The 24,817-nt window shown below is 44.0% G+C and overlaps 1 protein-coding gene across 4 annotated transcripts in view; it reads right to left on the minus strand.

Annotated features, from left to right (window-relative positions):
- Positions 1–24,473, minus strand: part of UNC93A (unc-93 homolog A) — a 36,426-nt gene extending 11,953 nt beyond the window's left edge. For 2 of the 4 annotated variants that reach the window (XR_013635575.1, XM_073337922.2), the window contains exons 1-5: positions 17,979–18,775; positions 15,096–15,277; positions 13,658–13,887; positions 9,180–9,311; positions 4,973–5,190 (exon numbers count right to left, since the gene is read on the minus strand). Coding sequence is in view for 1 of the 4 variants with exons in the window: in XM_073337922.2 (XP_073194023.1) it covers positions 4,973–5,190; positions 9,180–9,311; positions 13,658–13,887; positions 15,096–15,277; positions 17,979–18,065 (849 nt within the window). In the remaining 3 variants the exon portion in view is untranslated. Of the gene's footprint in view, positions 1–4,972; positions 5,191–9,179; positions 9,312–13,657; positions 13,888–15,095; positions 15,278–17,978; positions 18,776–22,574 lie in introns of those variants that run through there. The other 2 variants (XR_013635577.1, XR_013635576.1) reach the window with 2 other exon arrangements.
- Between the last annotated feature and the right edge of the window lie 344 nt (positions 24,474–24,817).

Genomic DNA, 24,817 nt, shown 5'->3' on the forward strand with positions numbered 1-24,817 from the left:
CCCCTTCAGATCAGCCCCCACGGTAGCGTGTGATGGGGTCTACAGGCCCCATGCTGAACCAGGGCAGCGAGTAGTCAATACTGGTGCTCCCCCTCAACAGGTGCAGAGCATGTTCTCAGTGGAGGAACAGTTTAGAAGGACACTGGTAGCCCAGGAAAAGGGGGGAATGAGCTGGCACCAGGAAGCAAGGTTGATGCTGAGAGCTGTGCAAGGAATGACAACAGCTTTGTGACAGCTGCGCTAGCAGCAGGGACTTAGGCTCCCCCACCCTCCTTGGGAGTTGAAAGCCACAAGTGTGAGAGATTGACTGACTGAACAGGACACTGAGAGACTGAGGAGAGTCTGCTAAACCAGTGACCCTGTTCCAAACGGAGGAACTCCAGACTGGTAGAAAGTGACCTGGGGGTAACATAATTTGGGGTAGCTCAGTAATTGGGCTGGAAACTGAGAGAACCCCTAGTGCTCTGTGTTAGTACCTGATGGAGTGGGTGGGCCCAGGTCCCCCTAACTTGCCCCCCCTCCTTTGTAGTGACTGAGCTTTGGGGGGAGCAATTGGAGCATGATGAGGTGATTGAATCATATAATCATAGAATATCAGGGTTAGAAGGGACCTCAGGAGGTCATCTAGTCCGACCCCCTGCTCAAAGCAGGACCAATCTCCAACTAAATCTTCCCAGCCAGAGCTTTCTCAAGCCTGACCTTAAAAACCTCTAAGGAAGGAGATTCCACCACCCCCTGAGGTAACCCATTCCAGTGCTTCACCACCCTCCTGGTGAAAAAGTTTTTCCTAATATCCAACCTAAACCTCCCCCACTGCAACTTGAGACCATTACTCCTCGTTCTGTTATCTGCCACCACTGAGAACAGCCTAGCTCCATCCTCTTTGGAACCCCCTTTCGGTTAGTTGAAAGCAGCTATCAAATCCCCCCCTCATTCTTCTCTTCTGCAGACTAAATAATCCCAGTTCCCTCAGCCTCTCCTCATAAATCATGTGCTCCAGCCCCCTAATAATTTTTGTTGCCCTCCGCTGGACTCTTTCCAATTTTTCCACATTCTTCTTGTAGTGTGGGGCCCAAAACTGGACACAGTACTCCAGATGAGGCCTCACCAGTGTCGAATAGAGGGGAATGATGATGTCCTTCGATCCACTGGCAATGCTCCTACTTATACAGCCCAAAATTCTGTTAGCCTTCTTGGCAACAAGGGCAAACTGCTGACTCATATCCAGCTTCTCATCAACTGGAACCCCTAGCTCCTTTTCTGCAGAACTGCAGCCTAGCCACTCGGTCCCTAGTCTGTAGCGGTGCATGGGATTCTTCCGTCCTAAGTGCAGGACTCTGCACTTGTCCTTGTTGAACCTCATCAGATTTCTTTTGGCCCAATCCTCTAATTTGTCGAGGTCCTTCTGTATCCTATCCCTACCCTTCAGCGTATCTACCTCTCCTCCCAGTTTAGTATCATCCGCAAATTTGCTGAGAGTGCAATCCACACCATCCTCCAGATCATTTATGAAGATATTGAACAAAACCGGCCCCAGGACCGACCCTTGGGGCACTCCACTTGATACCGGCTGCCATCTAGACATGGAGCCATTGATCACTACCTGTTGAGCCCGACAATCTAGCCAACTTTCTATCCACCTTATAGTCCATTCATCCAGCCCATACTTATTTAACTTTCTGGGAAGAATACTGTGGGAGACCATATCAAAAGCTTTGCTAAAGTCAAGGAATAACACGTCCACTGCTTTCCCCTCATCCACAGAGCCAGTTATCTCGTCATAGAAGGCAATTAGGTTAGTCAGGCATGACTTGCCCTTGGTGAGTCCACGCTGACTGTTCCTGATCACTTTCCTCTCCTCTAAGTGCTTCAGAATTGATTCCTTGAGGACCTGCTCCATGGTTTTTCCAGGGACTGAGGTCCTCCTCCTTTCCTTTTTTAAAGATGGGCACTACATTAGCCTTTTTCCAGTCATCCTAGACCTCCCCCGATCGCCATGAGTTTTCAAAGATAATGGCCAATGGCTCTGCAATCACATCCGCCAACTCCTTTAGCACCCTCGGATGCAGTGCATCCGGCCCCATGGACTTGTGAATGTCCAGCTTTTCTAAATAGTCCTGAACCACTTCTATCTCCACAGAGAGCTGGTCACCTTCTCCCCATACTGTGTTACCCAATGCAGTAATCTGGGAGCTGACCTTGTTCGTGAAGACAGAGGCAAAAAAAGCATTGAGTACATTAGCTTTTTCCACATCGTCTGTTCACTAGGTTGCCTCCCTCATTCAGTGAGGGGCCCACACTTTCCTTGACTTTCTTCTTGTTGCTAACATACCTGAAGAAACCCTTCTTGTTACTCTTAACATCTCTTGCTAGCTGCAACTCCAGGTGTGATTTGGCCTTCCTGATTTCGCTCCTCCATGCCTGAGCAATATTTTTATACTCCTCCCTGGTCATTTGTCCAATCTTCCACTTCTTGTAAGCTGCTTTTTTGTGTTTAAGATCAGGAAGGATTTCACTGTTAAGCCAAGCTGGTCACCTGCCATATTTACTATTCTTTCTACACATTGGGATTGTTTGTTCCTGTAACCTCAATAAGGATTCTTTAAAATACAGCCAGCTCTCCTGGACTCCTTTCCCTCTCATGTTATTCTCCCAGGGGATCCTGCCCATCAGTTCCCTGAGGGAGTCAAAATCTGCTTTTCTGAAGTCCAGGGTCCGTATTCTGCTGCTCCTATCTTCCTTGTGTCAGGATCCTGAACTCGACCCTCTCATGGTCACTGCCTCCCAGGTTCCCATCCACTTTTGCTTCCCCTGCTAATTCTTCTCTGTTTGTGAGCAGCTGGTCAAGAAGAGCTCTGCCCCTAGTTGGTTCCTCCAGCACTTGCACCAGGAAATTGTCCCCTACACTTTCCAAAAACTTCCTGGATTGTCTGTGCACTGCTGTATTGCTCTCCCAAAGATATTGGGGTGATTGAAGTCCCTCATGAGAACCAGGCCCTGTGACCTAGTAACTTCTGTTCGTTTCCGGAAGAAAGCCCCGTCCACCTCATCCCCCTGGTCTGGTGGTCTATAGCAGAGTCCACAGCCAGGATGACTAGACCAGTAGAAACTGTAAGGCCATGAGCTAACCACTAGGCCATCTGGTCACTAGACTTTCTTGCTACATAGTGGCACAAAGAACTCTCTACCCTTCCTTGGCTGGGATTGGGATTTGAACTCTAATCTCCATAAAAGAGCATGGTGCACCCCCAGAAAGGGAATGGATCTTACCTATAAAAACATTCTCCTAAATGGTTATGGGATGTCACTTGATCCATTCAAGATTAGTAATGGGTGCATCCTCCCTCTCTGGTTGTGCATGGTGCCTGAAAGCTAAAGTTTCAAATGAGCAGTCTAAGAAGATGTTTAGCTCCTTCCCTATTTCAGATTACTTGAGGACTTTCTGAATGTACAGCTGACGAATAAGTCTGTTTTGTGCTGTTTTTTGAGAATGCATGTGCGGTGGGGTGGTTCTGACTCTTCCTTATCACTTCTGGCTTTTGAACATGTGCAAAATAATGTTTTGTAGCCAGCCAGCTTATAGATCAGCCATCAAGCCACTCAGTAGGATTCAACAGGATTCAACTTCACTTCACAGCCCTAACTTAGGCTCCCTATACCAGTGGTTCTCAAATTATTTGTTCACGCCCTCCTTCTTTGTGTCTAGCAGTTTATGCCCCCTGCCTGCCACACAAGTACATATACCGATAAAAAAATCAACATGCAACTCTCACTAAATATTAAAAACAGTAAGGCATTGATTCAAACAGAGCCATTTAAGCATATAGGAAATACCAACCCATGCCACCCTTACTTCTGCTCTGCTGCTGATGGCAACACTGCCTTCAGAGATGGGCGGCTGGCCAGCAGCCTCCACTCTGCCTTCAGAGCTGGGCGGCTGGAGAGCAGTGGCTGCTGGCTGGGCACCCAGCTCTGAAGGCAGTACTGATGCCAGCAGCAGCTCAGAAGTAAGGGTGGCGTGATATACCCTGAGAAGGTCTGGAGTTTTCTGAAACTTACTGTACTAGTGACTATGACAAAAATGTGAAAAGCATGTGCCAAGAGAAAAGGAAGCCTGAAGAATGACAAGAGGGCATCATAGTGTTAAAGAAGAAAAAACTTGTATTTGAACTAGTGATATTTTTGGACCTGTTCCAGAACTCAGGATGAGCTAATCAGCAATTGCTGAGTGTCCTGTATTTGCAAATCTCATGTTAGAAGTTTCTAATTTTTGTTCCAATCTTATGCTGCCTTCTGACTTCTGCCTTTTTAAAACTGCCATTGATTTATAGACATGGAAAAGAAATGTTCGATATAATTTTAGACAACTTAATACAACTAATAGTTTAATAGTCTTAAACAAAAATGGAACCAAAATGTCCATGCAATACTTAAAAAGAAGTCAATAACATTTTAATTATCAATAATATATTCGCAAAAAGAAAAGGAGGACTTGTGGCACCTTAGAGACTAACCAATTTATTTGAGCATAAGCTTTCGTGAGCTACAGCTCACTTCATCGGATGCATCCGATGCCACAAGTGCCACTAGTACTCCTTTTCTTTTTGCGAATACAGACTACCACGGCTGCTACTCTGAAACCAATAATATATTGATTCATTACCGAACAAATACAAATATTATACCGAATTCTAAGGAAATTTTTAAAAAACCTTTTGCTGTAAACTCAAAATAATTTCTTCCCAGATTTTTTTTTTTTGCTTTGATTTGGTTACTGCCAGCCTCTTGTATTTGAACAGCTCAGTCGGAGTTAATTCAAATAGTATTAGGCAGTAATTTAGCATTGCCAAGACTGTCCCCTGCCATTGAATATACATCATTTTACTCTGAGTAATTATCTGGTAGAGGAAATAGTATTAAGCAGAGGTAAATTATAGAAAGATTGAGCATAACTAGGAACATTCAGTCCCACCTTTGTATAGTCACCAGCAAGGAATGCCTGTTCAAACCCGCTGTACATTGTCAGAGGGATTAGGAGACACTGTCGCTTATCTTTAAGATGCTGGAAAGTTGCTAGGAATGTGGACCAAAAGGACTGTGTCTGCATCTTTTCTGTCTCACTCTCTGCTTGGTTGGCTTTGATTTGATCCAGAAATAGAGCAATCAGCAACACCGCTATCACACCACTACCTGCAAAAACAAAACAAATGCATGAAACCAGGAGGGAAGCCAAGAGAATGACAGACAGTTGGTTTATTATTATTCAGATCTAGTGCTTAGTTCTGGGTCACATGTTTTGGTGGCTGAAAGACTGGTTTAAATACAGCCTAGTGGCCATTACTGTCTAATTAAAAATGCCTGATCTAAGTTCCAGACCGCTGTATGCCGCTGTGCACCTCACAAAATTCCCTCTGCTGAGGTGTGACATACATGTTATGACAGTCGCAAAGTCAGCTGCACCATTACATCAGAACAATCTCTCACTCTTCCAAGTCATGTCAGAGGTCATAGGGAGGCTGGCATGAAAGAGTTCCCTTTGCACCTATCAACAGTTCCTAGCTCAACTAGGGAACATCCACGTTCAATGACAAGATATTCATGGTTAGTAATAGTCTTTCTCAAAATACTTGAAAAAAATAAATATCAGGCTACGGATAGAATTTTAACTTTTATTTTCCTGGATCCCACTAGAGATTTTGATTGTCATCTCAAAACACTGCTGGTTGCTGACGTGCTTAGAACAGTAATGAATGTATGGGACATGAAAAATGCTAGGAGGCAACTGTGTATAGCTTGATAGATCAACTCTGTGGCTGTACACCTAATATAAAAATGACAAATAACGGTGTACACTGATAGTCAGTGCAGATGATCATATACATATAGGGTCAAATTCTCCTGTCTCTGTAGTGTCATTCCATTGAAGTCAATAGGACCGCATTAGTATAAATTAGAACAGAATTTTGGGCCAAGAGGTCTGAAGCAGCAACAGGTGATCGTTTCCTTAATTAAAAACTCAGGGCCTGCTTTATCTTTTTGCTACACTGGTGTAAATCAGGCATCACTCCATTGAAGTAAATGGAGTTATAAAGTGAGAGGAGAACCAGGCCCACTGCATGTTTTACATGCTGTCCATCCATTCATCACTGTGACACTGTAGTTTTAGGTGTGCATCTGCCTATCCATTAACTCAGAGCCAGGTGCTTTGTGCTTTTCATATCGCCTCCCATTGCAGGGGCAGACTTACAATAAATTGCACAAAAACACTAAACTTGCTTCTTAGGTATGTCTCCTTAAGACAGTGTTAATATTAATGTTCTCATAAAGTGATTACACGTGTTCTGTTACCACTGGAGTGTAGCCGTTAGTGATGTGAGTTATTTTTAATTCTGTTAGGGTTTATAGCAGTGTTATGGACTTATTGCAGGGAAGTGAGGAGTGCAAGGAAAATCAAGGGAAGCTTGCAGGATGAATAGTCTATAAATTCCTGTAGTGAACTGAGAGCAATTACAGGAGATTAACAGTTGTGAGGCTTATAAATCTAAACAGAGAAGTCCACACTCTGGTTTTCAAAATAACCCAAAAGACTCTACAAGATAGCCTAGCTATTTATCCTCCTCTCCAGCCAAGAACTGCCAAGTATATAGTCATCCACAAAACTGAGGAGACATTTAAAAAATGTCTCTGAATGAAATATTCAGATATTTGGTTTCCCTCAAGGTAGGAAAGTAATATCTCTTATTAAGAGTGAAAGAGAAATTGAGACTGTTGGAGTGAGGTCAGTGGAAGGCAGGGTTACTTTCATTTTGTATGAGCAAAGCTTAGGGGAGCACATGTTAGTAATCAGATTTAGAGCTAAAACTCACAACCCAAACCCACACTCTGCAGAAAGGTAGCAGCTCCAATGCACTCCAGATGAGGTGGAGGATGTGCGAGGGGGCTTTTTACTTCCTCCTTTTACCCATTAATTAAGCATGGCAGCTTTGAGGTGTTTTGCCAGATGACACACTCCCTTCCATTGGTGTATTACACATTTAGTGTTATATCTCCACACAGAGATTACATATATCGGTAGAAAACATAAAACCATGTCAAAAGGTGAAAGGTGACATATGTGGCTGTCAAAAACCTCTCCCCTTTACCCAGAAGGGAAGATTTTATCTACGCGGTTTGCAGTCAGCTGCATTCTAAGCTTTACTCACTGCTGTAAAATGTCACTGAGTGACATGAGTGTTCTTTGTCTTGAGCACTGGATTCCAATTAAAGTTGTTTCATTGGCTACATTAGTTCTAATTTACAAGTGCACATTGAGGGGAAAAGAGGGTGTGAAAAGAGATACCTAACTCTGTTCATGTGTTACCTCAGAACAGAGGATGTTGTGCTGCATTATTTTTTCCCCCTTCTCAGCAGCTAGATCCTGTCTTCAGATCTAGGAAAACACTACATTGGCAAAATCCAGCCACACTAAGGTGGGCAGATTGTAATACACTCTTTATTCCTTATAATGGGCTTTTGGCCGCATGTAGACAGACAAAATAGTCACTGGACAACTGTACTAGCTCTGGGCCCAACTCTACTCCACTAGCGTGGCCAGAGGAAGGAACCTATGAGCAGTTTTCACATACTACATCCAGTGCGGGGGTGCAAGAGGGGGTCGTACATATGGTACCAATATACTGGTATCATAGTGGTGCTGCCATGGGGTCTGTTCCAGAGGGTAGAATGGAAGCTGTTAATTCTCTGCCTAGAAGAAGAATAATTTATGCCTATCCCTGAGTATTGTGGGGCTCGACCAGCTATAAGGAATTATGTCCTCTAAGCACAGCTGGGGTGTATCTAGACTATGTTAAAAGGATTTATTTAAAGTATTAGTTAACATGTTTTAACTAGCGTAGACAGGACAAAGTGTATTTTATAGGTTCTCTCCTAGGATTCACTTCAACCAGCTAAAATGTGTTAGAGATACAACTTGTCCTGTCTACACTAGAGTTTTAATAGATTTTCCAAAAGGAACCATTATTATTTACTATTATTTATTTGTATTATTGAAGTACTCTGACCTCCTGCAGAAGATAGGCCAATGAACTCCATGCAATAACTTCTGCATCAAGCCCATAGCTTGTGGCTGAGCTAGAGCTTATCTTTTAGGAAGCCATCCAGTCTTAATTTAAAGACTTCAAGGGATGAAGAGTCTACCACATCCCTAGGTTTTAAAATAAGTGAGTGAACACTTAAGAAAACTCCTTTTATCCTAGTTAAGGCACATCCAAGAAGACAGATGTTCTGTCCGGAGTTAAGGCTGAATCTGGCACTAAGATTCAGGGAGGTAGGATCTGTAATGAGTCATCTTTGAACCTGATGATTGCTCTCAGAGCTTCCATGTCACTCAACCAGGGCTCAGCCAATCCACAGGTGCAGGTCTCACCAGGTGATCCCAAATCCAGGGATACAGGGTCCCACTGAGAGCAGCTACTTCAGTCTGCTCAACATTGCTACCCCCACCAGGAGTATCACCTGCCGCTTGGTGGCCCTGACAGACTGCTCCTGCACCAGCCTCTGCTTGCTCTTGTTCTGTTACAGTCCCAGCCCCAGCCCCAGCCTGTCCTTGTTCCGTTTCTGCTTTAGCCTTGTTTCAACCCTGTTCTTGATTCTGGCTCCTGTCCCCAGCCCAATCACTAGGTTTGACTGCTGCTGTTCCAACCACTATACCAGACCATCCACTACTCAGTTTCTGACAGAATCTCTAGGAAGAGGCTGGGGATTCCTCTGTGGGAGTTGTCTGAAGTGAGCCACATTTTAGACCCCTCTTTTGGACACTCGTTGAAGAAAGCCATATTGTATGGGGCTTTCCTTAGCTGAAGTAAAGACTGGTCCAAGCAGGAGAGGATTGTGTTTGCCTAAATGTCTAAACTCTACCTTAATTGTAATTTTCATTCTAAGTAAAAATGTAAATATAAAGGGTGTCCTGCTCCTTTAAGGAGTAAAGAAATACAGAGTTGCACAAAGCAGCTAGGGCTTCTCAGAAGGGAACTGGTTGCAGCTCAGGAGAAAAGGGCTTTCCTTTTTGTCAGCTCAAATTGGAGGACTCTGGAAACATACTCTGCAAGATCATCTTTGATTTCATTTGCATCTAATTTCCCTGTAAGTGATGTTTGGTTGAGACCGCTGGAAGCACATACCAGTGTAGACACCCAACAGGATATAGATTAAGGTCTTGGTTGGCCCACTCGATGCAGTGGTGTTAGCTGTAGCATTTGTCATGCAGTCATATGCTCCACAGCACATCAGATCTTCTGCTGAGACTTCCACTACTTCAGTAACAATGAAAACAAAGGCAGAACATGAGGGAAGTCAGATAAGCAGAGTTCAAGGTAATAAGTAGAAATGGATCCAAGTAACAAAGGTTGATCATAGATCCAAACTTCCCCAAAATTCAGCAATATTCTAGTTTAGCCATTTATAAAGAAGGCACCAGCTACAGAGTTTGAATCCTGAGTTGTGATGCTCCAAAATTTGGAACTGTTTTTAGCTGGGGCTTTGATTCACGCCACTCTTTATCAGTAAGCCCTGTGGGGGAGGGGCATGCTTTCCAAGGCCTGAAGTCACCCTGTGTAAACTTCAAAAAGGTTGATGGTTCAGTTCAGCACTCAAAAAGGTTTTTTTACTTTTTACTGAAGCCTCATTTGAATTACTTGGGTCTGCAAAACTGGGCTGGAAATCTGAAGAAGACCCTTCCCTAGGAGATTAACATCTGGGACACAGAAACCACAGGAATTGCTTTCCTTGAAATATTGCACTTTAGCACATCCATGAAAATGAAATACAAGTTAAATGAGCTTTCCTGAACCTCAACAACAACAAAAAAATCAGTGCAAGTTCTGGGTGATAGGTTGGATAGGTAAGGTTCTTAGTTTGTCCAAACTGGTCCTCCCACCTCCTAGTGTGTATTTCCAGTGCAACAGGAGCTCCAGTTAGCTTACTAAATAAGTGGTTATCTGTAGAAATGGTCCCAAAACAGTAATCCCAGATCTGAGCTCATCCTCACTTTGTGAGTGTTTGAAGTTCAAATAAGTATCTGGATCTCAGATTTTTCAAATGGGCCCAATTTGTTATCCTAGGTCATACCAAAACCCCTTGTTTGGAATATCCCTAACTTGGGAGTGTACAAAATCCAGATCTAGATCTGAATTCTTCAGTTGGGATCCATTGCGGGTTAGTTTCTATTCATGTTTGTTGTAGTAGGGAGGACAGTGGACAAGGTTACCAAACTAGAACACAGGCTACTTGAGTTCTGGTCCCACCAGTGAAGCTCACTAGCTATGTAACCTTGATTTAGTCACTTCTCTTAGTTTTCCAATTGGTAAAATGGAGTTAATGATGCTTACCATTCATTACAGAGTACTTTGACATCTATGGATGAAAAAGATCAAAGTATTTATTAATTAGTTTGTAAAAAAAAAAAACAACTTTGGGAACCTTCTGGATAAATGACACTGAAGAAATAATATTAAAGAATGGTCTAACATTTCTGCTTGCTCCTAACACTTCAGAAGAGGAAACACAGGCCCCGGTTGTTTTGTTTTTCTGAGCAGCAGCCTTCTTTGCTCTGCTCTGTAATGGAATTTCACATTCCAGTAGCACTCTGTCTGGGAGGACAGTTCTGAGACGCTCATTTTTGATTGATCTAGGTGACATTTAGCCATAATCCATCCCTGAAAAGAACCAGTTCTTCCTGGTTTTATTGTTATTTGCAAATATATTTGAAACTAAAGCAACTCTACATGGCTTTGCTTTGTTTAATCCTTAAATCCTATGCTGAGCATATGACAATATTCCCCCCCCACACACACACACCACACAGAGTTCCTCTGTAGCGTGATCACACCATGCTAATTCCCTCCTGTACTCATTACTCATTGTAAGAATTCAAAATAGTCATCAAAATTGTGAACCTGAATAGGCCGGGGCGTACCAGGAGGAAAAGAGAGAGCTTTAAAATTAATTCACCAGCTTTCATTGCAAAGCATGTCAGTTCTTGAATAAGTGGGAATAAAGTTTATCTAGGTTGATTCCTTACTTAATTAGGTCTATTGTATGGTTATTTTAAACATTAGTTGCAGTTGGTTTGTTTTCATCACAGCTTTTAGCTTTAAACAACAGCCACGTGCACAAGCTGTTTATTGACCACAAAGACAATTCAAGTTTACCGTGAGGGCAAGTCTACACTACAGCGCTACATTGGCACAGCTGCACCGATGCAAGAAGCAGAAGCTATGTCAGCGGTAGAGCATCTCTGGCCAACATAGCGCTGGTGTGGAGAGCACAAAACTTATGTTGCTCAGGGGGTGGGGGGACTTTTTCACATCCCTCAGTGTCGTAATTTATATCGACTTAGGCAGCAGTGTAGACATGCCCTGAGGTAAAAATTAACAAGGCGGATAAAGTGATCGCCTTGCTGTGGCCAGTGGCCACATTTGCATAGCTTCAGACCAGTGGAACTTCAGGAAAGTGATTATATTCTGGAAGTGTGTTAAATAAACAAGGGTGAACTCTTCATTTTGTCCCAGTCTTTGTGTCATACTGGAAGCTTAAACAGAGTGTAAATGGCCCCTGGGGAATAACCCTGGTATAAAAGGATTCTCCAGATGACAGAGACCTGCCTCAGCAGTTTTACATCACGGCCTGACACTGCATTCTGGCTATTCTCAGCTGCTGCAAAGACCCCTGGGGAGCAAACTATAATGTAGAGCAGTCCTGAGGCTCGGGAGTGAAAAATAAATCTAGAACTTGATTAAGTTTTCAACAATGTAAAGCAAAACCTGGTGCTTTTTCTTCTCACGTGCAATATCCTGGTGGTGACACAGGGCACTTAAGTAGTATGGGGCCTGGTTTCCAGGAGTGCAGAGGACCCACAGCTCTAACTGGGGTCAATAGGTGCTCAGCATCTCTGAAAATCAAGCCCAAAGTGGTGCTAGTAGGAAGGGGTGAGGAAAATGAATGTTGCATTTTATATGTGGCTATTGCCTTTACAAATTTATCTCCTGTGTTGTTCCCTCGTGATGCAGCCAAGCAGCATGTCATGCCAGCCCCTAGATATTTCGGAAGCATCTCATTCTTACAAGGTCTCCCATTAAAATCAGGGACGTCCTGCCTTCATGGGGATGGCTAGCTGTGGTAATGGGTTTGGCCGAGTTTATAAGCGTGAGTGTGGGAAGCAGGTCTACATTTTGTAAAGGTTTTCTTCCAAATGAGCATATTTTACTTTTTTTCCATTTTGCTACAACAAAAACAAACATTGTTGGTGCTGAAAAATACATGAGCACACCCTTGTTGGTAGTGTCCAAAGAGAGGCTAAGAACTGAATGAGCTGGAGACTGGAGTTTAGTCTTGCCTTCATAGAAGATCCCTCCACATCAAGGCTGAGGCTCAGTGGTCAGGCAATGGGGGGAAGCTTACACTGGCTCTGCCCATGTTGTCACTGTTTAGATAAACAAAGCTTCAGACTTGAGAGCTGCTAAGTTAGCCCCTTTCACAAGTACAGCATTCACTAAAATCAAAAGGAGCCAATCAATGAAATAAAAGTGGAGGCCCACAGAGATGGCCTCAGCATTTTAAGGGAGACGTGCAAACCCAAATGTAAGAGTGAGGGAACCCCCTCAAAGTGGATCTTCTGTATCTCTGTGAGCCACAATACAGTTCAATATTAGCGAGAATGCACCTGATTATCCATTGCCTTGCACCTTGTGCTTCCACTCACTATTCTGATATGGTGGTGTGTTATATCCACCTTGCTCAGGGGCAAAGGACTGGAGTAGAGATTCATACCCAGGGGACCAAATTCTCCACTCTGTTATACAAGTCTGTCTCAGGGTAACTTCACTGACTTCAAAAGCTGCGCTGGCATAAAACAGGGTGCAACAGATTGGACAATATTTTTAGACTTACACTGTTAATAAAACCTGATGTGAGCTTCCTGAATATATAAGGTTAAACCCAATTTCTAGTTGAACTCTGAACTCTTGGAGACAAAACCTCCTTTAAAAGAAGCCATTTTTCCTGCTTGATCCAGTGATCTGTAACTTCTTTCCACTCAAGAATCTCCCATTTCCATTATATCCTGACCTTTGAATGAAGCAGCAAGATGATTGTAATAATGATACATTATAATACTTCCCCTCTTCAAGATATTGACCAAATACAACATCCTTGTTAGCTCTTGTTATCCCCATTTTATAAATGGGAAATGGAGGCAGAGAAGTTAACTGACTTGTCCAAACTATATGGCAATTCACTATCAGAGTGTGGATTGGAACACAAGAGTCCTGGCTTCCAGTCCCATGTTCTAGCCAGTAGACAGTTCTGCCTCTCTCTGGCAACTGGATTAAGCACTAAATCCAAGTAACCTCAAAATCAGTTCAATTATCATCAGTGATTAAACTTGCATTTTTAAAAATGTAAAACACATTTGACTTTTCACCTCAAAACATCCATGAAATTGCTTCTGCATTATTCTGCCTGCCTTTTTTAACCAAGGTTTTAAAAAATAAACTTTAAAGCAATAAATCTTTTCTTTCAGAAACACGGCATGATGGAAGGGTGCAAGAAAGAAATATTATACTTTAGATCTTTAAATATACATATACATATAATATATTACCTGTGGTGATAGTTTGGCCAAATATCAAAGATGAAATAAGATTTCCCCAGACTCCAGAAGACTGGAATATGAGAAAGAAGAGCCCAAAATACTGATTGATGACATCTCTTCCAATTTTCCCTGCCTTTTGGGCGTACAAATTGCCAGCTATTGTGAGATAGGTGCATTTAGCAGACCAGAGAGGGGCTCCCCCAAATCCCAGGATTATGGAGGTAGGGATTAGCGTGTACCTGCCAAAGAATACTTTATTTAGCATAGATTTTATCTGTTTGTCCATCTATTCCCCCTCCAAGGCAGATCACTGAACACTGCATTCCATAAATAAAATACATAAGCCAAATTATTCCCAGAGTCTCAGATGCATAACAGACATCACAATACACTGAAACCATGGGCAGTTTGTGCATCCCCATTTGGAGAGGCTAGCTCCTTGCCCTGCCTCTTCCAGTCGAGGCCTCGACCCCACTCCTGCTCTTCCACCCCCACCGCCCCCCCACCAGCTGGCCCACCAGCACAGACCCGAACCCTGGCTGGCACCTGGAGCAGCCCGGAACCCCGGCTGGCCTGCTGCCCTACCCCCACCAGCCTGCTGCCGCCCGGAGCAGCCCCAGAGCAGTCCGGAGAAGCCCTGAGCCCCAGCCAGCCAGCTGGGGCCGAGCCCTGAGTCTGAGCCACCCAGAGGAGCTCTGAGTTCTGCCGCGGCCTGACCCTGGGCCTGTGACAGGGAGCATTAGTGGAGGTTTGGGGAGGTTTAGCCTCCCCCAGACTCCATTACCCGCCGCCCATAACCCAAACATATTCAACTTTTGTTTAAATCAGTGGAGTTACTCCAGGGTCAAATCTGCCCCAATGAATTTAAACAAGGAATGACTGAACACTGTGAAGTTTGAGAATGATGCCAACTATATTTGGGGCATGGGGGGACTTGTACAGTTCATACACCTAGTCTGAGTTCACGAACCCTTTCCTTCTGTAATCTAAGGACTAGATTGTGCCTACCCTGGATGGATGTAAAGAGAGGTGGAGGGGGACAAAACAAGTAGCCTTCCCCTCTAGCCTCACATCCCCTACCCAATGAAGAGTGGACCTGGGTTTGGCATGAAGGACACTACAGCTTGAAAAAAGGTCTAGCAGAGGCTGCCCAGTTCCACAATACCCCAGCACCCCCAGAAGCATTGGACAAGATTGCTTCCTCACGATTTTATGCAAAGCGCAAGGCCCGGGGCAGTCACCTCGATTCGCCCTATCAAAGGGACGACTCTGCCCAAGTTGTTGTCCATTTGGTTGGTTCTGGGAGTACCACTGGGGGGCAGGAAATTCCAAACACGGATAACCCTCTAAGGAGAAAAAATTGCCCCTTTGCATATCTAACCCAGATGTAATAAATGGCGTTTCACTAGTTTAACTCTGGCAGAACAGTATAAAAGGCCATCAGTACCAGCTGGCATAGAAGTTGCCCAGGGAGAATGCGATGTAGCAGCACATGGAGCCTGCAATGGTCCACTTGCAGCCCAGCTTCTTAATGAGGATTGGAGGGAGAAACATGGAAGAGAGGATGAGAGCTGCATAGATAACACTTAGTGAGGCAACACCAAGACCTTCTTCAGAGTGGAGACTGCTCTGTGGAGACAAAAACAAGTTGACCCAGAATTTACCATGTGAGAAGGGGAGATATGGTAGCTGAAATATCAGTGCTTCCAAAGCCACAAGGGTAAGGATGGAAAAGGGAGAGTGGGGAAGAGGATACTCAAAACTGGCTTTGGCCAGAGATAGGATGAAGCCAGAAGTTGGCTCTGTATTTTAACATCCCCTACCCGTCCAAGTTCCAGGATTTTGGTTTAAGCCATCAAAGATAGGGGCCACTTTCAAAATTCTGATCCAGATTCAGGTTTGGATTGTGAATTGTCTAAACATTTGGGATGCAGAGTGGGGTTCAGATCCAGGATTTTGGTTTGCAACAAACACAGTTTGGTTTTTAGACCAATGAGACTTAAGGAAAATCTGTTTTCCTTCTCTCTTTTTCTTTCTTGTTTACTTTGAAAAGAAAGTCTCTTGATTCATAATCCCAAGGGGATTTTTGCCCGAGGCAATGCCGTAGTACTTTAAGCACAAGGTCTGAAAACTTCTTATACATCTCAGAACCAAAGGTTCAAATTCCAGCATGGTCTAGTTGGCCCTTCCTAGGTAGATCTGAGTTCCATGCAGTTTACCCTGTGTGGGAAGGTTATTTCAAAGGATACCTTAAAAATTGAAGTTGTGTGTGCCCATGTAAGCCCCGGGGCATTTTTTTTGTAGGAGCATGCGGTCACCAGGGTCCTCGGCCAAAATTATTTCCTCCCTACCCATCACTATTATGACACATTGCATGGTGTGTAACTGGTTGTCTGCTGTCTTCCACTCTAGAGATGGGTGCTTTTCAGTGGCTGGCTACAGTTCTTGGATGTATATAGAGTAATTAGAAGAGTGCAAAAATGTGCTTCCTGTTTACTAGCTAAACACAGCACCTAAACCAATGGGGTCCTGGTCCATGATGAGGGCTCCTACGTGCTACAGTCATATTAATAAATAAGAACCTTGGGTCAGATCATGCTCTCCACTTCCATGAGCACAAGGGGTAAAAATCAGAGCTGGTCAGCAACTGGAATTTCCATTTTCCAATGGGAAATTCTGACATTTCACATACCCACACAAAAGAAGTTCCCAATCCGAATGAAAAGTCAAAATTTTGAAGTTTCCCACACAACAAAAATTCCTAAAAAGTTTGATTTGGGTGCATCAAAATGTGTCATTTCAATAAGGTAAAAATGTGTTGTTTCTACTTTCTCATTTTGATTTGTTTTAACTTTTATATTTTTAATATTAAACTATAATACAAAGTTGAAATGAGAGTCAAAATGATTGGTTTCAGCTTTTTTCCACTGAAAAACATTGTTGAAATCAACGCTTTTCTGCAAAAAGTTTTGATTTAGATGAAATTGCATTTTGATTTAAAACTAGTGTGTTGCCATTTTTTTGACCTGCTCTAGTTAAGATCTTTCGGATCTGGGGGAGTGGGTGCAGGGTACCACCTGCATGGCCTCATCTCATCCTTCACCTGAGCCTCCAGCAGCTTCTCCACCAGTGTTTCATGGGGAACTGGCTCTGCAGGGTTCGGGCCGCAGAGGTGGAGCTGAAGACCAGCTGCCCATAATCCCTGGTTGGCTCTGAGAGCTGTTTGGAAATCCCAGTGGGAGTAATGCTGCCTGAAGCCATATTAGCTTCTGCTACTTCCCTTCCATGGCTGCCATTGTGCAGGTGTAAGGAACTCATTGTTCAATAGACATTCAAATTTGGCTTGCAGATCAGCGGGGGATTCTTATTTAAAAATCCATATCTAAAGTATTGCCAGCTCCAAGCATTTAAATATTATTAGTCAGAACACAAAAAACCATGAGATCGGTTTAAACATCATGAGTTTAAAAAGAAATTCTTTAAGGGTTCCTGCTAGGCTGCAATGCAACCAGTTAACCAGGCTTCAGATGTATTAGACTGCATATTTACCAGGACTTTCCAATCATGTTACGTTTACATGATTGAAAAATGCACCTTTTTTCTTCATCAAGAGGGGGCCACAGAAGGAAGAGAACCATTTCCTGAATTACCAACATCCCTAGCTGCAGCATTCTGGGTTTTTCGAGACAGCCTTTTATTCCAAAATGTTATTGAGATCTGAAAAGATCACAGTTTAAGATCATATGGCAGGAAGGGTACATCCTGCGTTTGGCATTGCACAAGTCTGCAAACAAGATACCGTGTCACCTTTTCATGGCCAACGTACGTCTTAGGCATTTTTTTACAGATCTAGGCATTTCTAGAACTATTTCTACTCCTAAAAATCCCCTCTATTTCTGAGCCCTTCCATTGCATTCCAGGTATAAAATTCTTAACAGAAGCTCTGGAACTTGGGTAAAACACATCATCTGTTGCCAGGCCATATCTCAGCCCACACCAGAAAATCACATTTTTGTTCAAAGATACCAAGAAAAGATTATGTTTCACACCCCTTGACTGGACTGATGCAACTATAGGAACAAGAAAAGAAGTACTTGTGGCACCTTAGAGACTAACCAATTTATTTGAGCATGAGCTTTCGTGAGCTACAGCTCACTTCATCCGATGAAGTGAGCTGTAGCTCACGAAAGCTTATGCTCAAATAAATTGGTTAGTCTCTAAGGTGCCACAAATATTCCTTTTCTTTTGGCAAATACAGACTAACACGGCTGTTACTCTGAAAACTACAGGAACGGATATCATAGCAACTAATGAAACTAGTTACATTTACCTGCAGACTCTGAAGCCCTCCGTAAGCAGTAAATAGAAGTAAAAATCCAAAAGAAATGACAAGGACATTCTTAAGATTGCTTTCCATGTTGGTTCATAGAAGATAAAGGCCTGACAGTTAAAGGTATTGATCAAAGTGGCCCAGCTGGTACTTAGGGAGGGAAAAACAGGATCTGCTTGTTGGTAAGGATCAACTTCTCACTGCATCTATAGTAGAAAGAATTGTTAGCCAGTTGTGTGTCAGCCGGTGAACTTTACTTTCTCTGATACTGAAAACTCCATATGAACCGGTTACTCATTCAGTTGCTGTGAAGCAATAACAATTAGGACTTATCAGCTTGCATTAGATCTCTGTACTTTATATTCAAGTTCACAAATCGCTTGTAAGAATGAGGCAAAATTTCATATTTCATCTGTATAGTATGTGGCTTCCTCCTGTTCCTGGAACAGAAGAATGCAGATAGTTAAGTGCATGGCTTGAATACAATTAGAGCTAAACCTTACAGGGCAAAGATGAAAAGGTTGCTTGGAAATCTATATCAGGTCTGTTCCTTAACTAAGGTTGCAAACCACACAAACAAACCAGCCTGTTTATGTGACTGGGTAATGTGAGACTGTTACTTGGAGGGTTTCTCAATCTTGACATAGATACAGCACACAAAAGCAAGGGTGTTGCCTGTTTGTCTAATGGAAGATACCCTACCCCCAGCAAAACCAAGTGGAATTTGGGAATACATGGCTGGGAATCATTCACAGGATTGTACTAGATGGCACAGTGTTGCTTCCCATACACACATTCAATCAAGACCAAAACAAAGAAAACAAGAAAAAGGCTGAATATATTTTAACATACCAAGAAGTCAAAGCTAGCTCCTGTTTTTGAGGAACATCCACTTTCTGATATTTTTAGTTCTTGTTTTATAATTCAAGTAAATGCAGAAGAAAAATATTCTTCCAACCCCAAGTGAGAGTGAAGAAGTTATTACTATCCCTTTGAGAATAGGATATTTATAAATAAATGCAAGACTTTCTAAATAGACAGTGAAATACTGTCTCTTTATGTTAAGGACTATCACACTTGGCACACATACATAGAGTCTAATTTTCAGCTGAGCCTCAACCCAGCCTTTGTTTTGGAGGCGCAAGTATTGATAGTTACATACCCAGCCTTCTCCTGTAGTGGTTGTAACCCAAACCAGTGCTGAACTGAACTAATACATAAGAACATGACAGTGATACTGACTTTAAACAAAATTGAAACACCTCACTTCCCACTCTGATGCAAGAATAAACAGTGCACACATGCAACAGTGAAAGGCACTTTACATTTTCAAAATCCTTTGTTTTGTAATACTTCACTGTGTTGGTAGTCACTTAGAAAGGGAAGCTTTTTTAAAATAGTTTTTAACATGACACTCTTTTTTAAAGGCACAATTGGAGAGACTGTCAGTTGAGAGCCAACACACAGTCTTTCCCACCAGCAACACCTGTTCCTGGAAAGCATTTTTGGGCTCTTTGGTTTTTTGATTGATCTGAGAGACATTTTGGCCTGCTGTATGTCCCTATCCAGACCTTTGGCTTATCTGCCTTCTAATGAGTCTCTCCAAAGGAATGTGCAGACTCTTTACCAATGAAATCTGATAAGGTTGAGATGTTCTTCATTTTGTACCAAGCTGTGAGCGTCTCCAGTGAGCCTGCTGTGTATCAACCCGACACCCCTTTCATTCCTTCTGTCAGTTTACCTAAGATTAAGTGAGTCTCAAGATCTGAGCCGAACATGTGTGCAATCTCAGGTCTCAAGCAGGGGATCGACACACTCCTAGCTAAAAGCTCTCACATGGAGGGATCACTGAAACTGGAAATGGAATGGACCAATTAAATTAATGACTCCATCCCACAGTCAAGAACGTTTGTTCTCTGAGGTGACTATAACTGAGCCCTGGCTTCTCTTAAATCACAACAGACCTTCTGGTTGACTTTTTTTTTCTCAAGTGTTCACCCCTCCCTCTAGCCATCCACCTTTTACTGGGGTATCTGTTCATTTTAGGCTTTCATTGAACAAACCCAATAAAAACAGAAGACCCACCCTAGATCCCTCTATCTCAGGCCACAGGCTGGCTGTTACTTTATTGGCTTTGATCTCTGGCTATGCCCACTAGCCAATGGATGCAGCTGAAGGAGGGATGAGTAGCATTTTGTGGCTCCCAGATCCTGGGTCATAAGAACGTAAGAATAGCCATACTGGGTCAGACCAATGGTCCAGCTATCTATCCTGTTTTCCAACAGTGACCAATACCAGGCACTTCAGAGGAAATGAGCAGAACAGGCAGCCATTGAGTGATCCACTCCCTGCTTCTGGCACCAGCATAGTTTACAGCAGCCCAAAAGCTGCTCTAAACTATCCCTGGCTGCTGCTGGACCCCAAGGGGTGACCACTTCCTGGGGGTTGCCAGAGCACACAAGTCATCTGGCCATGCTTTCCCCCCAGAATGTTCCCAACCCTGGAATCAGGCTACAACAGGGGGCGGAATGACAGAAGGTAGCTATGCCAACGTTTCACACCAGCTGGAGACATTGGCTCTTTTGCAGCCCCTTTGCACAGCTGGAGTGTCACCGATGGACTAGAATGCAGGCCCAGGATTGTCTTTAACAGCAGCAATTTTAAAAAAAAGAAACTTAAATAGCTCACTGTGTAAGGAGACCCCCTTCCAAGTTACTTGGGTTAGAGCCCTTTCTTGTGGGCTGACTGTTCTCTGAGTTTCCCCCACAGGCAAAGTCAGCAAGTTACATGCCCCATATTGGCAAGTTAACAAGGCCCACTTGTCTAACAAACTCCCCATGTATAACCCATACTGGCCTCATTATATTAGAGGCATGGATACTGGGGTTTTTGCCAGCGACCAAGTTGGGGGTAGGGTGCATGGGAAGTTAACCCTTCCCATGCTGCCTCGCAGGTCGGTGTTGCACATGGAAAACATAAGGCTGGAGCCTCAGGTAGTAATGGATGATCTGGAGATTAGACTCTTTCAGAGTATGTAACCAACACAGGGCAGCATGGCCTGTAAACAAAATAAAAGGGTACCCAAGCCAGTACTGTCTTAAAGCAACCACTCTCTCCTTAAAGATCTTCCCCACTCCCCACCCCAATGGGAATGAGTCTACATCTCCAGTATAATATATTGTGGTCTTCACCCTGAAATTTCTGGAATCATACAGCCCCCAATTCAATATCCAATTTATCTGCTCAGTAGAGTAAGCGTCCAGTTAAAATCTAGGTTGCTTAGCCCAGGCTGTTTAAAAAATATGTTCTTTTATCACTGTGAAAGCCTGGTTGCATGGTTCTGCCTCATACACCTGCTGTGGTGCCTCACTGTTTTTTAAGCTCAAGCAAGTGTGGCGAAATGTGTCAGGAATCCCATGCAATAGCTGGCCACCTCCAAGAAGGAGCATACCTGCTTCTTGGTTTTAGGGAATGGGCTTTTTGGAGGGTCTCCACTTTCTCTGTGGGTGGAGGTAGGGTAGGTTGAACTTGCTCATTTCCTAGCAGGTATATAGCTTCTCCTTTCCCAAATTTGCAGGAGTTCAGGTTAGCACTGACTCCAGCCTCCCTCAACTGTCAGTTCCCTCCTCACTCAGATGTGACTGATAAGTAGGACTAAAGATGACCCATCATGCAGGTGGGCAGCTGCATACTGCTGGTGGCCATGGAGAATACAACCTATTAAATGCTGAGGGGTGGCTAAGTGGAATACCCCAAGTAGCAAAGGCTGTTTTCTCCTGGGAATCAATCAGGCCTAGCAGACAGCTGCCAATCAGTGGAGTAATTCTGTCAACAAAGTGAAGGGAGGACAAAGACACTCACAGAACCAGGAGCCACGCTGTGCCCAAAGCTCCCAGCAGTATTAGTTCTCTCCTACCTCCACCTAAAGCTCTAAACGTTTCCCTGGCCTCTACCCAACTTTCCATCCCTCTCTCCTCTACCCACAGATCCAGTCTCTACATCCTGTCCCTTCAAACACCACCCATTCTCCTCTCCGCAACCTACTCATAGATATCCCACTTCTGTTCACTCTTCCAAGGTGTCTACAGTCCCTTTGCTACATCCAGTATCCCTCTGCCCCTAGGTATGTCTAAATCTTATCCTGTGATGTCCCCCTTTCTATCTTCCTTCTGTGACACCCGCTTGCTTTTCTTTGCCCCTTGATGTATCCTATCATCCCTCCTTGCTCTGCTTTTCCCCAGTCTCATCTCTCCATTCCTCCTTGTCTTCATCCTTCATCTCTCTGCTTTCTCCTCCCCAGCTCCTCTTCCCCACGTCCCCAACCCAGTTTCTCCCTCTCAGGCTCCCCTCCTGCAAACCCCTTGCACATCCTGCCACGCTCTTCTTTCTTCAATCCTTGATGTTCCACCTTGTCCTCCCCACAGTCCCCGTCCGCCTCCCCTCCCACACTGTCCACACCCCTCTACTCCCTTTACCTATCCCCTAAGGTGGGAAGAAGAGAAACTTCCCCTGCTCTGCAGCTAGGGTGGGGAGAGGTGCCCAGCTAGAAAGAGAGCAGAGTGAATGCAGACGGGAGTCTCAGCTGTGGCTTCTTACCTGCACATCTGTGGGGCTCTGTGGTCCTTACTTGCAGGAGGCTTACAGCAGCTGCCACCTCTGCTGAGTCCAGTTGTTCAGGTAACCTGTGCTGGTCCTGTAGTAGAGGCTGGGACTGGCTTGGGGCAGGGTGCTCTCAGCACAGTAGGGCTCCTCCCCTGAATCCCAAATTGCCAGGACAAAGAAGCATTTCCTGCTTGCTCAGTCAGGGTGCCAGACTTAATCTTTGTGTCACAGATCCAGTAGGACGTTAAACTCAGCTGGGAGCTCCCCACACATGAAGTAGTCTGTTTCTCTAGTATGCATATTGCATTCACTTCTCTACCTGCAGTATCTCTCCTCTGCTTCAGCCCATCCACGTCTTACCTTCTGAAAATATCCTGCCTCTAAGCAGTTCACATCTGCATTTACCTCTGCTCTTTTGCATGGCTCAGAACAACTTGATTAATGCCCATTTTACTGGCTTGTGCTTGGCTGCGTACAAGGTGACTCTGACTCAGCAGGACTGAGTACTGCTAAGAAAAAGTACATGCCCCTGTTGTGATATGGACCCTTTCTAACGAAAGGGGCAGCCAGATCCTGTTTGTGAACAACAGAGGCTTGTACCACGGCTGCTCTGCAAAACTCAGTCGCCACTTGTTGGCAGCTCAGGAAATTCACTCAACTGCTTGTTAACATCTCATATGATCACGCCTCAAAATTACTGGTGCACTCATGACTCACTCTCCTCTTCAATCCCTCTAGTGGCATCCTGTCATCTTTGCTCTGAAGCTTAATTTTCTTCTCTTATCTGCAGGGCCATGTACGACTCCACCATGCCTACATCTCTGCCATCATTTCTTACCACTCCTCCCCTCTCTGTGCTAATGAAACCAGCCTGACTACTCCTCCTGCACTCATCTCTAAGCCACCTTCCATGCTGTCCCTAAACTTGCAACATCTTGCCGATTCCAGTTGGACTGGAAGTATGGTCCAGCAGTTAAGGTTCTAGTTTAGCACCTCTGAGTTCAATTCACTACTACATCACAGAATTCCACTGCACCTGAGGGCAAGTCGCTTTGCCTATCCGTGACTGAGTTCCCTATCTGTAAAATGGGAATTTCTCTACTTCACAGGATTAAAAATTGTGAGACACTCAGGCACAACAGTGATGGGGGATCATATAAATGCCATAGATAGTTTGCCAGGCATATACCCATGTCAGCAATGCCCATTACCAAACTAACCCAAAAGATGCTGTAACACACAGATTTTCAAACTGGGTTTTGTGATCCCCAGAAGACCCACAAACAGGCCTTAAGGGGTCACAACTCTTCTCCTCCCTGTCTTTATAGCTAGATAGGAGGGGGGGAGCCTGAAACATTTTCTATTGGGCTCATGGGATGGAAAAGGCCAAGAACCACTGCTGTAATGTGCAGAAACCTCTTGGTCTCCCAGTGTTCTTGGTGACGAGTGCCTGATAATAGCTCATCTTAACTAATTAGCCTCTCACAGTTTGTATGGTAACTTCCAACTTACCTGTACGTATATATATAATCTTACTATATGTTCCATTCTATGCATCCGATGAAGTGGGCTGTAGCCCATGAAAGCTTATGGTCTAACAAATTTGTTAGTCTTTAAGGTGCCACAAGTCCTCCTGTTCTTTTTGCGGATACAGACTAACACGGCTGCTACTCTGAAACCTGTTAAATGCTTTTGGTTCCGATTCTCCCCTGCCTTGTACCTAGTGTGATCATTTACACCAGTGCAAAGGGAGTGCTATTCGGGAAGCACTTCATACCCACTTTGACGGGTGTAAATGACTATGCAAAGTGTGAGGCGGTCAAGACTCCGCCCCTTCTGCTACAAGCCTAGTTTATGCTCTGTAGCAGTTGCTCATGTGAACAGGCTCACTGAGTTCAGTGGGAGCAGGTACTACTGAATGTGAGAGAGGGTTGCAGAATCGGGCTCTTAGAATGCAAACTGGTGAAACAAAAACAGCAAAAAAAGGGGAAAAAAAAAGTTTGATATATGCCTGAGGTGCAATGAAAGGTCTCCTGCAGGGTAAATTGTACATTGCAGAAAAAAAGAGTGATGATTGGCGCTGGTCAAAAAATGTTTTGTTTTTGTTTTTTTCCCCCATGGAAGAGTTCAACAAAATCATTATACCCATCTTGCAGAGGCATAAATAACTGCAAGGTGCAAAGCACCTAAGTGCAGGGACTGTAGTGGTGGCTGGCCTTCCACATGCTGCATAATGG

This window comes from Lepidochelys kempii, chromosome 3 (genome assembly GCF_965140285.1).
Source record: "Lepidochelys kempii isolate rLepKem1 chromosome 3, rLepKem1.hap1, whole genome shotgun sequence".
NCBI lineage: Eukaryota > Metazoa > Chordata > Testudines > Cheloniidae > Lepidochelys > Lepidochelys kempii.